The sequence below is a fragment of the Chiloscyllium plagiosum genome, unplaced genomic scaffold (genome assembly GCF_037043375.1).
Source record: "Chiloscyllium plagiosum isolate Xiang-an unplaced genomic scaffold, Cpla_swu_hap1 HiC_scaffold_35, whole genome shotgun sequence".
Taxonomy (NCBI): domain Eukaryota; kingdom Metazoa; phylum Chordata; class Chondrichthyes; order Orectolobiformes; family Hemiscylliidae; genus Chiloscyllium; species Chiloscyllium plagiosum.
Genome location: NW_028270173.1, coordinates 46,066,700 through 46,081,127, shown reverse-complemented (window position 1 = coordinate 46,081,127; position 14,428 = coordinate 46,066,700). Strand labels below are relative to the sequence as shown.

Below are 14,428 nucleotides of genomic sequence, written 5' to 3'. Positions count from 1 at the left end.
CCCCACCTTAAACGTCTGCCCTCTGGTCTTTGACATGTCTGCCATGGGATAAAGGTTCTCATTATCTACTCTGTCTATGTTTTTCATAATTTTGTATACCTCAATAAGACCCCACCCTCAGCCTCCTCTGCTCCAAGGAAAACAAACCCAGTCAATCTTGTCTCTCCTCCGAACTGGGACTTTTCATCGCTGGCAACATTGTGGTGAATCTCTACTGTAGACAGCCTTGATCTTGTCACCAGTGAAACAACATACCATCCTGGTGTCAAGTCTGTAGTCTCAGAAATGCCTGCCTGCTCCCTTAAATTGCATTACCGTCTGGTGTTTTCTTAATCCTCCACTCCTGTACCGTAGAGCTAGCCAAGTGCTCAAATGTGGCCGTGACTGTATTTGGAAGAGGAACATGATGTCTAGTTAATGCGCAGGACCTACTGCACTATCTACCTGCTTCGATCAGTCTGCCTGGTGTCTCCCCCCTTCCCTTTCAGTGTCACTAAGTTTGGGGTCCAGTGCTATCCTGGTAGACCTCAACCACAGTGACTCAAGCTCTGAAACCCAAAGCTGCTAATGACATTTCCTGCACATGTAGGTGTCTCGATCATCGGTAGCATCCATGATTTCCCGCACACATTCCTGAGATTTGAGCTGCCCTGCAATACCTTAGCTTACTTCGCTTACACTATTTTACTTTAACTTCAAAGCTGGGGGCTCTCAACTTCTGTGTTTACTTGTCGTGTGATTCACCAAAGGAGTTTGCAGAGCATCACGCTTATGTAGGTAGAATTAGAAATAAGTTTTCTTGTCACAGGTACTCAAGTGCAAAAGTACATGAGAACAATGAAAAGTGTACAATGTCACCACGCACACATGTCATCTTCTGTACTAAGTACCTAGTTACAAATGTTGGGTACAAAAATGCCTCATCACCAGAACTTTCCAATAAGGTGTGCCCAGTTGGTCTGCGCCACTGCATGATGCCCTCGGAGCAGCTGTTGGAGGGGGGCAGGGGCTGAGGGTTGAGACTGACACATCTTCTTCTGGAATGTGCCTTTACAAAAGAAGTCTGGAGAAAGATGCAGTGGGTTTTGTCCAAGTTTGTTCCGTGCGGCTCCGTGATGCAGGACTCCATGCTCTACGGTCTGTTCCCCGGGAGGCACACTGAGACAAACATCAACTGCCGCTGGAGAACCAACAGTTCAGTGAAAGACGCTCTTTGGTCTGTCCGAAACCAAATGATCTTTCAGAATGTTACAGACTGGCATATTCCAAGGTCCAGGACTACGCGCTGAGGGATGTACTAAAGCTTGGGGCAGCTGATGCCAAGGTGCAGTGGGGAAAGATCACTGCCTGACGCCTTCCTGCTGAAGGTAACTGGATATCTGTTCAGACCCTCTGATGCTTCAATGCATGCAAATATAGTCTGGTACAGGTAAATTATATCATTTACATAAATGATTTGGATGTGAGCATAAGAGGTACAGTTAGTAAGTTTGCAGATGCCACCAAAATTGCAGGTGTAGTCGACAGCGAAGAAGGTTACTTCACATTACAACAGGATCTTGACCAGATGGGTCAATGGGCTGAGAAGTGGCAGATGGAGTTTAATTCAGATAAATGCGAGGTGCTGCATTTTGGGAAAGCAAATCTTAGCAGGACTTATACACTTAATGGACAGGTCCAAGGGAATGTTGCTGAACAAAGAGACCTTGGAGTGCAGGTTCATAGCTCCTTGAAAGTGGAATCGCAGGTCGATAGGATAGCAAAGAAGGCGTTTGGTATGCTTTCCTTTATTGGTTAGAGTATTGAGTACAGGAGTTGGGAAGTCATGCTGCAGCTGTACAGGACATTGGTTAGGCCACTGTTGGAATATTGCATGCAATTCTGGTCTCCTTCCTATCGGAAAGATGTTGTGAAACTTGAAAGGGTTCAGAAAAAATTTACAAGGATGTTGCCAGGGTTGGAGGATTTGAGCTATAGCGAGAGGCTCAACAGGCTGGGGCTGTTTTCCCTGGAGCGTCGGAGGCTGAGGGGTGATCTTATAGAGGTTTACAAAATTATGAGGGGCATGGATAGGATAAATAGACAAAGTCTTTTCCCAGAGGTGGGGGAGTCCAGAACTAGAGGGCATAGGTTTAGGGTGAGGGTGGGAAAGATATAAAAGAGACCTAAGGGACAACGTTTTCACACAGAGGGTGGTACATGTATGGAATGAGCTGCCAGAGGAAGTGGTGGAGGCTGGTACAATTGCAACAGTTAAAAGGCATTTGGATGGGTATATGAATAGGAAGGGTTTGGAGGGATATGGGTCCAGTGCTGGCAGGTGGGACGAGATTGGGTTGGGATATCTGGTCGGCATGAAGGGGTAGGACTGAAAGGTCTGTTTCCATGCTGTACATCTCTATGACTTTATGACTCTAAGAGATGTACAGTCTCTGTCTTGCTTGGAAAGAATTAAATTTCAATGTTTGTTTCTTTGACATACTATTGTACAGATCCAAACTACATATGTGACCACGTGTGAAATATATATATATATATATAGAGAGAGAAAGATAAAAATATTTTTATGAATAAAGCATATTTTTGAAATTTAAAAACGAAACAAATCTTAGGTACAAAAGTGAGAAATAAAGAAAATAAACATCTAAAAGTTCTACATTACTGTTCTTTATCGTATAAATTAAGGGAATTAAAATTAAAAGATAAATGTTACAGTCCCTCTCTCGCATGGACTCGCTCCACGCTGATCGCCATCTGTGACATTGACCCTCAGCTATTCCAATGCTGTCACCGCTGGTTTCTCCGCAATTTAAGTTTAAAAATAAAACTAAAAAAAAAGTAAACATAAAGAGAAGAACGAGAAAAGGGAGAAGTAGACGTAAGGGCCGAGCCCCCGGGCTGAGGTAATGAGGGGAGGTCCTGGGATTAGAACTGTTCCATGCATGGCCATTGCAGATGTAAACATCTTGGGACAAACTTGCTCCCATTTTTTTAAAAAAAAACCTCCCAGAGAGGGAAATTCCACTCTTCACTTATGCCTGTCCAGGGACCAGACCAGTCTGTGTCTGATTTCTCTCTCTCTCTCACACACACACACACACAGTGGGGAACAGAAACCTAACAGCTGAGAGAAGCCAGATCGCCGTGTGTGGTGCAAAGCAAACTGGAAGAAACGAAACTGAATGTGGAGCAGAGACTGACAGACAGAACTGCACCTGAGATGGCCGCCAGTAAACCGATCTCAACAGCCAGCAAGGATTTAACCTGCTCCCTCTGCCTGTCTCTGTTTGTGGAGCCGGTGAGGCTGGACTGTTATCACAACTTCTGTAAATCCTGCCTCGAGAAGAGTTGGGGGCATCGCCGCCAGGTGGTATCCTGCCCACAATGCCGAGTGGTTCTCTCCAGGAGAGCTTACACCAGGAACGGGGCGCTGGCCAGTCTCTGCCAGTCAGCTCGACAACTGAACCAGGAGCTGGGCGAGGAACAAGGGGAGAAGGTGAACCAGGGCAGGGAGAGGGACCAATCCCTCTGCCAGGAACATGGCCAGAAGCTGGTGCTGTTCTGTGAGGACGATGAGATTCTGGCCTGTGTCAATTGTGTAGAGTCTCCCCTCCATTCAGATCACAGGTTCCTGGCCTTGGACAGGACTGTTCAAAAGCACAGGGTAAGGGACAGAGTGAACTAACCTGGTCTCATTGTTTATTGGACTGGAAAAGACAGTGTGGGTAAAGACAAGTGATTTCCATGAGTTGGGGGTTCTCGAATTAGGGGGCATAGTCTGAGATTTAGGGCCGGGGAGATGTTAGAAAGGACTTCTGCCCACAGAGGGTGGTTTAAGTTTGGAACTCTGTTCCTGGTGGCTCAGTGGTTGGCACTGCTGCCTCACAGCACCAGAGACCCAGATTCCATTCTCGCCTTGCGTATCTGGGTGGAGTTTGCCCGTTCTGTGGGGGTTTCCATCAGGCGCTTCGGTTCGCTCCCACAGTCCAAAAATATGCAGGTGAAGTGAATTGGCCGTACTAAATTGCCCATAGTGTGCAGGGATGTGCAGGCTAAGTGGATTAGCCACGGGTATTGCGGGGATAGGGTGAGATGCTCTTTGGAGCGCATGTGCAGACTCGATGGGCTAAATGGACTCTATCCTCATTGCCCTGTAACAATGTGTTACAAATGGCAGTTGTTAATTTTAATTCTGAGATAGGCATTTTTTTTTTATTAAGCAAAAGGAACTGTGGGATATGGGCCAAAGGCAGGTCTATGGAGTTAGGCCAAAGATCAGGCATGATTTCATTGAATGGTGGAACAGGCTTGAGGGACTGAATAGCCTACTCCTGTTCATAATTAAATTCATAATTATTAAATTTCAAAGAAGCCCTTGTGACATAGTTATAGTGTCCCCACCTTTGTGACAGGAAGCACAGATTGACAGTGTGTTAACATCTCCGAACAGGTTGATGAGAAAAAATATCTCTGTTTGAAATAAATGAATGGATTTCTTTCAGCCTTGCTCATTTTTAATCTGATAGTAATATTTGATAGTCAGCACTCTGAGGGAATTAGTTTATTGTGTCACAGTGATGAAATCTAATGTGTTACAGCCGATATTTAAATTCACATTACCTTGATGCAACTTCACGTTAGAGCGTGCTTCAATATAGACTGGGTTCATCGCTGCAGGTTGGGGAACCAACTGTGTTTGACCATAAGACCATAAGAAATAGGAACATGAGTAGGCCATTTGGCCCCTTGACCCTGCTCCACCATGGGATAGAATCACAGCTGGTCTGACACTCCTCACTCTTGCCCTTTTTCTATCACTCATGATTCCTCTACTGATCAAGTATCTCCCTCAGTTTTAAATATACACAACAATTCTGTTCCACAGCTCTCTGTGGCAAGGAGTTCCAAAGACTCTCAACCCTCTTTATCTCAGACTGAAATTGGCACCCCTTAGTTCTGAGACTATGCCCTCTGGTGCTAGACTCTCCCAGGAGGAGAAATATCCTCTCAGCATTTACCCTGTCAAGCCCCTTGTGCCCCTATACATTTCAATGAGGTCATCTCTCATTCTTCTAATCACCAGTGAGTTGATTCCCAACCTATTTAGCCTTTGCTCAAAAGACAATCCCTCCATGGGAATCATCCTAGTGAATCTTCTTTGAACTGCCTCCAATGAAATAATGTCCTTCCTGAAATAAGGGGAGATATGCTAGAGGTCACAGTCCTGAGGGCGGTGCTGAAAAAGTACAGCAGGTCAGGCAGCATCTGAGGAGCAGGAGCTTTGACATTTCAGGCATAAGCCCTTCATTAGGAATGAGGCTTGTGGGCTGGGGCAGCTGAGAGATAAATGGGAGGGGTGGTGGGGCTGTATCTACCTATTGCATTCCCAGCCATCTTCCCCCCAGCCCTAGCCCCACCCCTCCATCCAATTTATCTCCCAGCCCCCCCCCCCCCCCCCCCCCTCTCCAGCCCCACAAGCCTCATTCTTGATGAAGGGCTATGCCCGAAACATCAATTCTCCTGCTCATCGGATGCTGCCTGACCTGCTGTGCTTTTCCAGCACCACACTCTTGACTCTGAAATAAAGGGAACAAAACTGCTCACAGTCGTCCAGGTGTGGACTTACCTGCACCTTGTACAGTTGCAGCAAGACTTCCTAACCTGATGTTTCAACCCCTTTGAAATAAGGGCCAATATTCCATTCGACTTGCTGATTTTTGCTGCACATGAATATTCGCTTCCTTTGTTTTGCACACAAGTTTGTGTTGCAGTTGTCTCCATTTAAACAGTACACTGTTATTTTGTTCCTCCTTCCAAAATGATATTCCAGATGTAGACCCAATTTACTCAGGCTTTGAAAGGTTACCCTTTTAATCCCAGGGACAAGTTTGGAGAATCTTTAATGTACTGTCTCCAATAGGAAATGTTTGATTTGGTTTGGAGATTAAAACTGCACAGAATATTCATGCTGTGGTGAACCAAAGCCCTGTACAATTATAGCACGCTCCCTTTATTCTTGGACATGGTATCGCAATCCACTTGCAGTAAAGGCCCATATGCCATGATTTTCTAATTGCTCTGAGCTTTCTGCACTCCTTGTATCCCCCTCTCTGAGACCAATTAGAACCAAAACCTTACCCATGAGTTGCTTCACCACAATCCAATCATTTTAAAATCTTGTAATGATCTGGGGATATCCACTTGAACCCTGTCAATCTTGATGCAATATCTTAAAATGCATGAGATAGTACACCTTGGAATGGTTTGGAGAAAATGAGGACTGCAGATGCTGGAGATCAGAGCTGAAAAAATGTGTTGCTGGTAAAGCGCAGCAGGTCAGGCAGCATCCAAGGAGCAGGAGAATCGACGTTTCGGGCATAAGTCCTTCATCAGGAAGGGCTTGGAATGATTAGTCATCTTCCAAACTCTACCAGAATCTGGCTATGTATCGTAAATATGATCTGTTTTTGTAAATGATATTCAAGACTCCAAACAGAAGGTCCAAGCCTTCATCCCGATGCATTTTTCCAGCTCACAAAATATTTTCTTTTCTTTCTGGTAGGAAGCAATAATGCTAAGGCCATACTTTATTTTCTTTTTGGTATCAACATAATGTGTCATCTTATCCATTTCATTCTTCCATTGGATATATGGTGCAGACTGCAATAACATTGGAGTGTAATTTTCCATCTTCCTAATATCCAGCTTTTGGCTTTAGCTCACCCCTACATACTGATTTGATTTGATTTATTGTAGTCACATGCACCTAAGTACAGTAAAGAGTTTTGTTTTCGGAGCACTACAGGCATATCATAGCAATCAAGGACATATAGATCAATGCGTGATTAGATAGAGTGTGGCCTACAAGGTTTGACAGAGCAGGAATACAAGGTACTGTGGTACATCCAGAAAAAAAGCAATCAGTAAAGGATAAAACCAGAGACAGTCCTTGCTCATTTTGAAGTTTATTTATAGTGTTACATATTACAACTTTACACTACAGCTACAGATTTAGACTGTACCTAATTAAGTGAGTTTCTAATGAATCCCCAGTTAATATTGAAAACAAAGGTACAATCAAACACAATTAACACTGTCTACCCAGCAAATTCATTCATATAACTTTATGGACCAAAAAGCTGTTGTTAGTTTCAAGCCTCATCTAGTCTGGTTGAATTTCTTTTTTGTTTTGCCGTTTTTAAAACAAAACATTAGTGCCACATGACACCTTCCCTGAACATGTCCTCACAGTTTCTAATATAATGTACGAGAGTAAATATTGCAATGGCTCACTGCATGATTTGCTTCAATATTTAGGACCAGTTGAGATCATGCTTGAATTCCATGAAGGCGAGAGAAAAAACAGAAAGAGACTTAAAGCAGCAGCAGGAGAGGGAGATTTCAGAATTGGATGTGAGTATTCCTTCTGCTCCCTATAATTACTGTAACCATTCAACAACCCACTGTTTAAACAATCTTTCTCACTACCATAGGAACTCACATCATCCCTGGAGCAAGACATATCTGCACAATTTGCCAAAATCCATCAATATCTTGAAGACAAAGAGAGGCACTTAATGAAAGAACTGAGGAGACTGAAGGAGGAAGATCTGCAACCAATACAGGGGCATCTGAAACTAATTGAGGAGAAATTAACCTCTCTTGAGGCAGACATAGTGAAGCTTGGTGTACACATTGAGCAGCAAGACAGTATCTCTTTTCTCAAGGTGACTTTTTATAACCTCATATTCAAACAGTTGGTATAATTGTAAATAGTACTTTATTATTTAGGATACAACTCCCAATGCAGTAATTATGACCACAGCAGACAAGGCCACAGTGTGGTCTTTGAACAGTGAATTTTTGGAGTTTGTTGAGCACTCTTTTAGTTTTAATGAAAAAACAACAAATCAGAAGCTAAGCTATAGCTTGAAGCAAGATCAAAGTTTCATTTGTTACACAACTGTTTTTTTCTGAAAGTTACTCAATAAATTACGATAAATTTATTAGATGGTAATAATTCTGCTCTCCCTGCTATAGGAAGAATGTTGTGAAACTTGAAAGGGTTTGGAAAAGAGTTACAAGGAGGTTGCCAGGGTTGGAGGGTTTGAGCTCTAGGGACAGGCTGAATTGACTAGGGCTGTTTTCCCTGGAGCGTCAGAGGCTGAGGGGTGACCTTATAAAGGTTTATAAAATCATGAGGGGCATGGATAGGGTAAATAGACAAGGTCTTTTCCCTGGGGTGGGTGAGTCCAGAACTAGTGAGCATAGGTTTAGGGTGAGAGGGGAAAGATATAAAAGGAACCTAAGAGGCAACGTTTTCAGACAGAGGGTGATGTGTGTGTGGAATGAGCTGCCAGAGGAAGTGGTGGAGGCTAGTACAAATGCAACATTTAAAAGGCATCTGGATGGGTATATGAATAGGGAGGGTTTGGAGGGATATGGGCCAAGTGCTGGCAAAAGGGACGACATTAACTCAGGCTGTCTGGTCATCATGGACGAGTTGGACCAAAGATGAGGAATCAGCAGCTACAATTGGCTTCTATTGTTGAGTAGTCGGATGGACACTTTGTTATTGTGGTAACCTCCCCAATCCCTCAGGTGTTGAAGGGTCTGTGGTTCAGCCTTCAGCTCATAAACTCTGAGCCAAAGCCAATCAGGGGACCTGACTGAGGCCTGCAAAATCATGATGGGGCAGAGACAGGGTAGATAGAAATAAGCTTTTTCCCAGGGTGAAGGATTCGATAACGAAAGGTCACATGTTCAAGGTGAGAGGTGAAAGGTTTAAGGGGGAATATACGTGGCAAGTACTTTACACAGAGAGTGATAGATGCCTGGAATGCATTGCTAGCTGAGGTAGTAGAGGCAGGCACATTTGATTCATCTAAGGTGCATCTGGACAGATGCATGAGTAGGTGGGGAGCAGAGGGATGCAGATGCTTAGGAATTGGCAATAGGTTGAGACAGTGGATTTTGATCGGCTCAGGCTTGGAGGGCCTGGGCTATAAATTTTCTTTGTTCTTTGTTCTCTTATTGCAGGCATTTGCTGCAGATGTGCTTATCCTGGGTCACACTGACATCCAGGAGGTCCCACATCCTGCAATCACATCACCCTAACACTACCTGCATAGATTTCTGGAATGCATCTAGTAGGAAGGGTCTCAGATGAGAAGTCCAGAAATTCCTGGGTAATTAAGCAGGTAACCTTAATAGGGAGTAGGGATTTAGACCAAGATCTGACGACTGGAGCCGTTTGTGCATTGGGCTGTAGTCACTGAGGAATAAGACAATGATGTGAGAAATGATGAGGTCAGTCCTTGGTTTCGGGTCTTAACCTTTAGGAAAGACTGTAGAGACTTGTCTATATCGCTTTGGAAAGAAGAGAGGTGTTGGTTTTGCTGACAGTGTAACTGGTGAGACATCAGCTCAGTCTCCCTACATACACCTATCACAGTAGGGCAGCACAGTAGCCTGGTGGTTAGCACTGCTGTGTCTCATAGCACCAGTGACCCTCGTTTGATTCCAGCCTTGGTTAATTGTCTTTGTGGAGTTTGCAAATTCTCCCCGTGTTTGCGTGGGTTGCCACCAGGTGCTCCGGTTTCCTCCCACAGTCCAAAGATGTGCAGGTCAGGTGGATTAGCCATGGTAAATTACCCATAGCATCCAGGGATGTGCAGGCTAGGTGGGTTAGTCATGGGAAATGCAGGGTTTCAGGGCTAGGGTAGGGGAATGAGTCTGGAGGGGATGCTCTTCGGAGGGTTGATGTGGATGAAATGGGCCGAATGGCCTGCTCCCACACTGTAGAGATTCTGTGATTCCAATTTGAACTCAAGATGAACAGGAACGGAGTAGTATTTATGAGGTTGACTGAATCAATATCATCTGTATTACATAATTAACCAATGCCAACATTAACTGGTGTGTGTGTGTGTGTGTGTGTGTGTATGTGTGTGTGTGCGTGTGTGTGTGTGTGTGTGTGAGAGAGAGAGAGAGAGAGAGAGAGAGAGAGAGAGAGAACGGTTTTATTGAGGCATGAGGTTGAACAGGATAGAGAATGCAAGTCAAAATTAAACTTCAATTGTGAAATAGAAGGCAATCTAGATATGGTATTGACATCAAGAGTATTAACTAATTCGGAGATGCCAGTGTTGGACTAGGCTGGACAAAGTTAAAAATCATTCCTGAAGAAGGGCTCATGCCCGAAACGTCGATTCTCCTGCTCCCTGGATGCTGCCTGACCTGCTGCGCTTTTCCAGCAACACATTTTCAGCTCTGATCTCCAGCATCTGCAGTCCTCACTCTCTCAAAGTTAAAAATCACACAACACCAGGTTATAGTCCAACAGGTTTAATTGGAAATACTAGCTTTCAAAGCTGGTGCTACCAATTAAACCTGTTGGACTATAACTTGGTGCTGTGTGATTTTTAAATTATCTAATTCAACAGCAAAGAAGAAATGGAATGAGCTAATGGATAGCATTAGGACAGGAACTGACCAAATGATGCAATGTGGGGAAATGTGTGTTGGTCTGACTAGATGGAGGAATGGCTTCTCTCCCCTACTAACATTCTCATGATCTAAATATCTCCCACAGGCTCCAGTACTGAGGTTGGCCCATTAAGGGCTTCGCTATCAGCCCCTTAGCTTCTCTTTCCCCCTTCTTGTTTGTTCTGGGAGCAGTGACATGTTTGAGTCTCACTTAATGATACCCACTTAAAGATGAAGCAATCGGAGAGTATTTAATTCTGTGCGAATCACAGTGGGTGAACGCGATTCATGTCTGATGTGTCCACTATCCCGCAGCTACCTGGGTGAGTAGGATCTGGAACACAAGATGCTACCGCTTTTTAAGGGGTCGCTGAGGCTGAGGATGTGGTTTGATTTCTCCCAGCTTAGTGCTGCTCTGAAGTTCTCAGGGAATAAAGGTCAAAAATAGAGAAAATTACGACCCAAACCAAAACGAATGAATCAGCAGTGGAGCAAAACCCTGAAATCTTGTCGGATATATTTGAGGGGTAAGGGGTGGAGTGAGGAAGCAGGAACTGGACTGGTGTCACATCATTGGAATCGTGAGTGAAAATGCTACCAACACAGTTTCATGTTTCACTAAACCGACTGATTATTTGAGTGTGTTAAAATGTAAAACCAAAACAGCATTGTGTACTGATTAAACCATTTCTGATGTTTCATTGTCCTGCAGGAACTGAAAGGTGTAAGAGAAAGGTGAGTGTCTCATTTACACGCATCAATATTTTTAAACTGCGATCAAGCTGTTGCTATGTGATAAAATCAATCTGATTAAACAGATACCTGAACAAAGAGAAGGAAGAGGATGGAGAGGACGAATGGGAAGATGAAGATGAAGAAATACTGATGTTTCCAAGAAAGAATTACAGAAGATATCAAGGCCCGTTTCTCTACACAGTGTGGAAGGAAATGAAACAGATCATCTCTCCATGTAAGCGACCCCACAGCTTTGTGTCCACACTCTGGGGATTTTTCTGCTCTCTTCTATCCCCTCCCTCTCCTGAAAGTGCTGCCTGTAGTGATTACGGTTTGGTGGGGTAGCCCGAGTTCTCACTTGGGCGGGTGGGGTGGGGGGGGGGTGGTTTCTTCATGTGGGACCATAGAGTGAGCAATTCAAACACGACAGTATCAGAACATTGTGTTTAATATCCAGCCACTCCACTGGGACTCAGGATCGGGGTCCTGTATTCACTGATATGTTTGCAGTCTGTCATAGTAACTAGAAGAAGGGGAACTAGATTCAAAGTGTTAACTTTGCTTCTCTTTGCACAGAAGCTGTGAAGCTGGCTGCATTTCTCCAGCGGTCTCTGTATTACCTGTCCACCCACTGCTTAGACTGGACTCTAGGGATATAGATACCTGCACATCTAGAACATAGAATAGCACAGTACAGGCCCTTTGGCCCTCTGTTGTGCCGGCCTTTTATCGTACCCTAAGATCAGACTAACCTACACACCCTTCATTGTACGATCTTCCATGTGCTTAAATGTCCCTAATGTATCAACTCAACCCCCACTGCTGGTAGGGCATTCCATGCACTCACCACTCTCTGAGTAAAGAACCTACCTCTAACATCTCCCCTAAACCTTCCTTCAAATACTTTAAAATTTTGCACCCATGTGATAGACCTTTCGGCCCTGGGAAAAAGTCTCTGGCTATCCACTCTATTATGCCTCTTATTATCTTGTACATCTTTATCAAGTCAACTCTCGTTCATCTTTGCTCCAATGAGAAAAGCCCTAGCTCCCTCAATCTTTCTTCATAAGACATACCCTCCAGTCTGGGCAGCATCCTGGAAATCTCCTCTGCACCCTCTCTAAAGCTTCCAAATCCTTCCTATAATGAGGTGACCAGAACTGAGTATTCCAAGTGTGGCCCAACCAGGGCTCTATGGAGCTGCAGGATAACCTGCAGCTCTTAAACTCAATGCCCCTGCTAATGAAAGTGAACACGCCATATGCCTTCCTAAAAACCTGATCAACTTGGGTGGCAACTTTGAAGGATCTATGGACATGGATCCCAAGATCCCTCTGTTCCTCCACACTGCCAAGAATCCTGCCTTTAACTCCGTATTCTGCATTCAAATTTGACCTTCCAAGTGAATGACTTCACACTTTTCCTGGTTGAACTCCATTTGGCACTTATCAGCCCAGCTCTGCATCCTGTCAGTGTCCCATTGCAAGCTACAAAAGCCCTCCCCACTCTCTCCACAACGCCACCAACCTTCATGTCATCGGCAAACTTATGAACCCACCCTTCCACTTCCTCATCCATTTCATTTATAAAAATTACAAAGAGCAGAGGTCCCAGAACCAATCCCTGCGGAACACCACTGGTCCCTGAGCTCCATCTGCACCTCCACCCTCTGTCTTCTATGGGCCAGCCAATTCTGTATCCAGACAGCCAAATTTCCCTGTATCCCATGCCTCCATACTTTGTGAATGAGCCTACAGTGTGGAACCTTATTAATCGCCTTATTAAAATCCATATACACCATATCCACTGCTCTACCTTCATTAATACGTTTTGTCACACCTTCAAAGAATTCAATAGGGTTTGATAGCCATGTGACTATCTCTAATCAAACTATGGTTTTCCAAGTAATCATAAATCCTCTCTCTCAGAATCTTCTCCAATACTTTGCCCACCACTAATGTAAAACTGACTGGTCTGTAATTCCCAGGATAATCCCCATTCCCTTTCTTGAACAAGGGAATAACATTTGCCACCCTCCAATCATCTGGCACTACTCCAGTGGATAGTATTTCTCAGGCAGAATTTCTGAGCTGGGTGCTGAGTCCAGGTGTGAAGGCAAGAGATATTAACTGTCCACGTTCCTCTGTATAAAACATTTGACACGATTTCTATTTTCCTGCAGTTCCAGTCTCGCTGACACTGGATCCGAACACAGCTCATCATAGCCTTGTCCTGTCTGAGGATCTGACCAGCGTGTCAATCAATACGAAAAAAACATTTCTGCTTCTTGATAACCCAGAGAGATTTAATCAGCATCCATGTGTCCTGTGCTCAAAGGGATTCGCATCAGGGAAGCACTACTGGGAGGTGGAGGTTGGCAACAAGACTGACTGGGACGTTGGTGTGACCAGAGAGTCGGCAAATCGGAAGGGAAAGTTCAAACTGCAACCTCAAAAGGGATACTGGGCTGTGGGGCTTACAAATGGGGATGCATACAATGCCAGACAGTACTCAGTAATTCAGACTCCGAGTATGAAGCCCACGACCATTGGAGTTTACCTGGACTATGAGGGAGGTCTGGTGACCTTTTACAATGCTGATGATATGTCCGTTCTCTACACGCACTCTGGCACATTCACTGAGAAACTCATTCCTTTTATGTGTACTGGGTGGTACAGTGATAGAAATGCTGCTCCTCTTAAACTGCGTCATCTTAAACTATAGGTTCCCAAATTGACATGTCAGAGATTGAGGGAAATGGGATTAATATTAACCTTTCTGTGACAATGTGGCATGGTGGTTTGGTGGTTAACACTGTTGCTTCATAGTGCCAGGGACCTGGGTTGGACTCTTGCCTCGGGTGACTGTCTGCATGGAGTTTGCACATTCTCCCTCCCACCATCCAAAGATGTGCAATTTAAGTGAATGGGACATTCTAAATTGCCCATAGTGTTCAGGGATGTGTAGGTCTGGCTGGGTTACTCTTTGGAGGGTCTGTGTGGACTTGTCGGGCTGGAGGACCTGTTTCTACACTGTAGGGATCCTATAATGTTGTTCTCTCTCTGCACTTTCTCGGCAGTTCTAACTCTGTTCTCTTACCAGGATGCACTTGTATAGTATGGTCTGCCTGTAAAGCATATAAGACAACAGTTTTCATTGTACTTTGGTATATGTGATAGTAATAAATCAAACCAAATCAAATTTA

General features: G+C 44.4%; 1 protein-coding gene across 2 annotated transcripts in view; it reads left to right on the top strand.

Moving 5' to 3' along the window:
* The window catches only part of LOC122541295 (zinc-binding protein A33-like), an 18,566-nt gene extending 4,138 nt beyond the window's left edge, over window positions 1-14,428 (top strand). Inside the window, exons 1-7 of one of the 2 annotated variants that reach the window (XM_043677916.2) lie at window positions 1,160-1,367; window positions 3,104-3,664; window positions 7,318-7,413; window positions 7,494-7,727; window positions 11,201-11,223; window positions 11,307-11,458; window positions 13,406-14,428. In XM_043677916.2, the coding sequence (XP_043533851.2) occupies window positions 3,221-3,664; window positions 7,318-7,413; window positions 7,494-7,727; window positions 11,201-11,223; window positions 11,307-11,458; window positions 13,406-13,947 (1,491 nt within the window). In that variant the 5' untranslated portion in view covers window positions 1,160-1,367; window positions 3,104-3,220 and the 3' untranslated portion in view covers window positions 13,948-14,428. Of the gene's footprint in view, window positions 1-1,159; window positions 1,368-3,103; window positions 3,665-7,317; window positions 7,414-7,493; window positions 7,728-11,200; window positions 11,224-11,306; window positions 11,459-13,405 lie in introns of those variants that run through there. The other variant, XM_043677915.2, reaches the window with a different exon arrangement.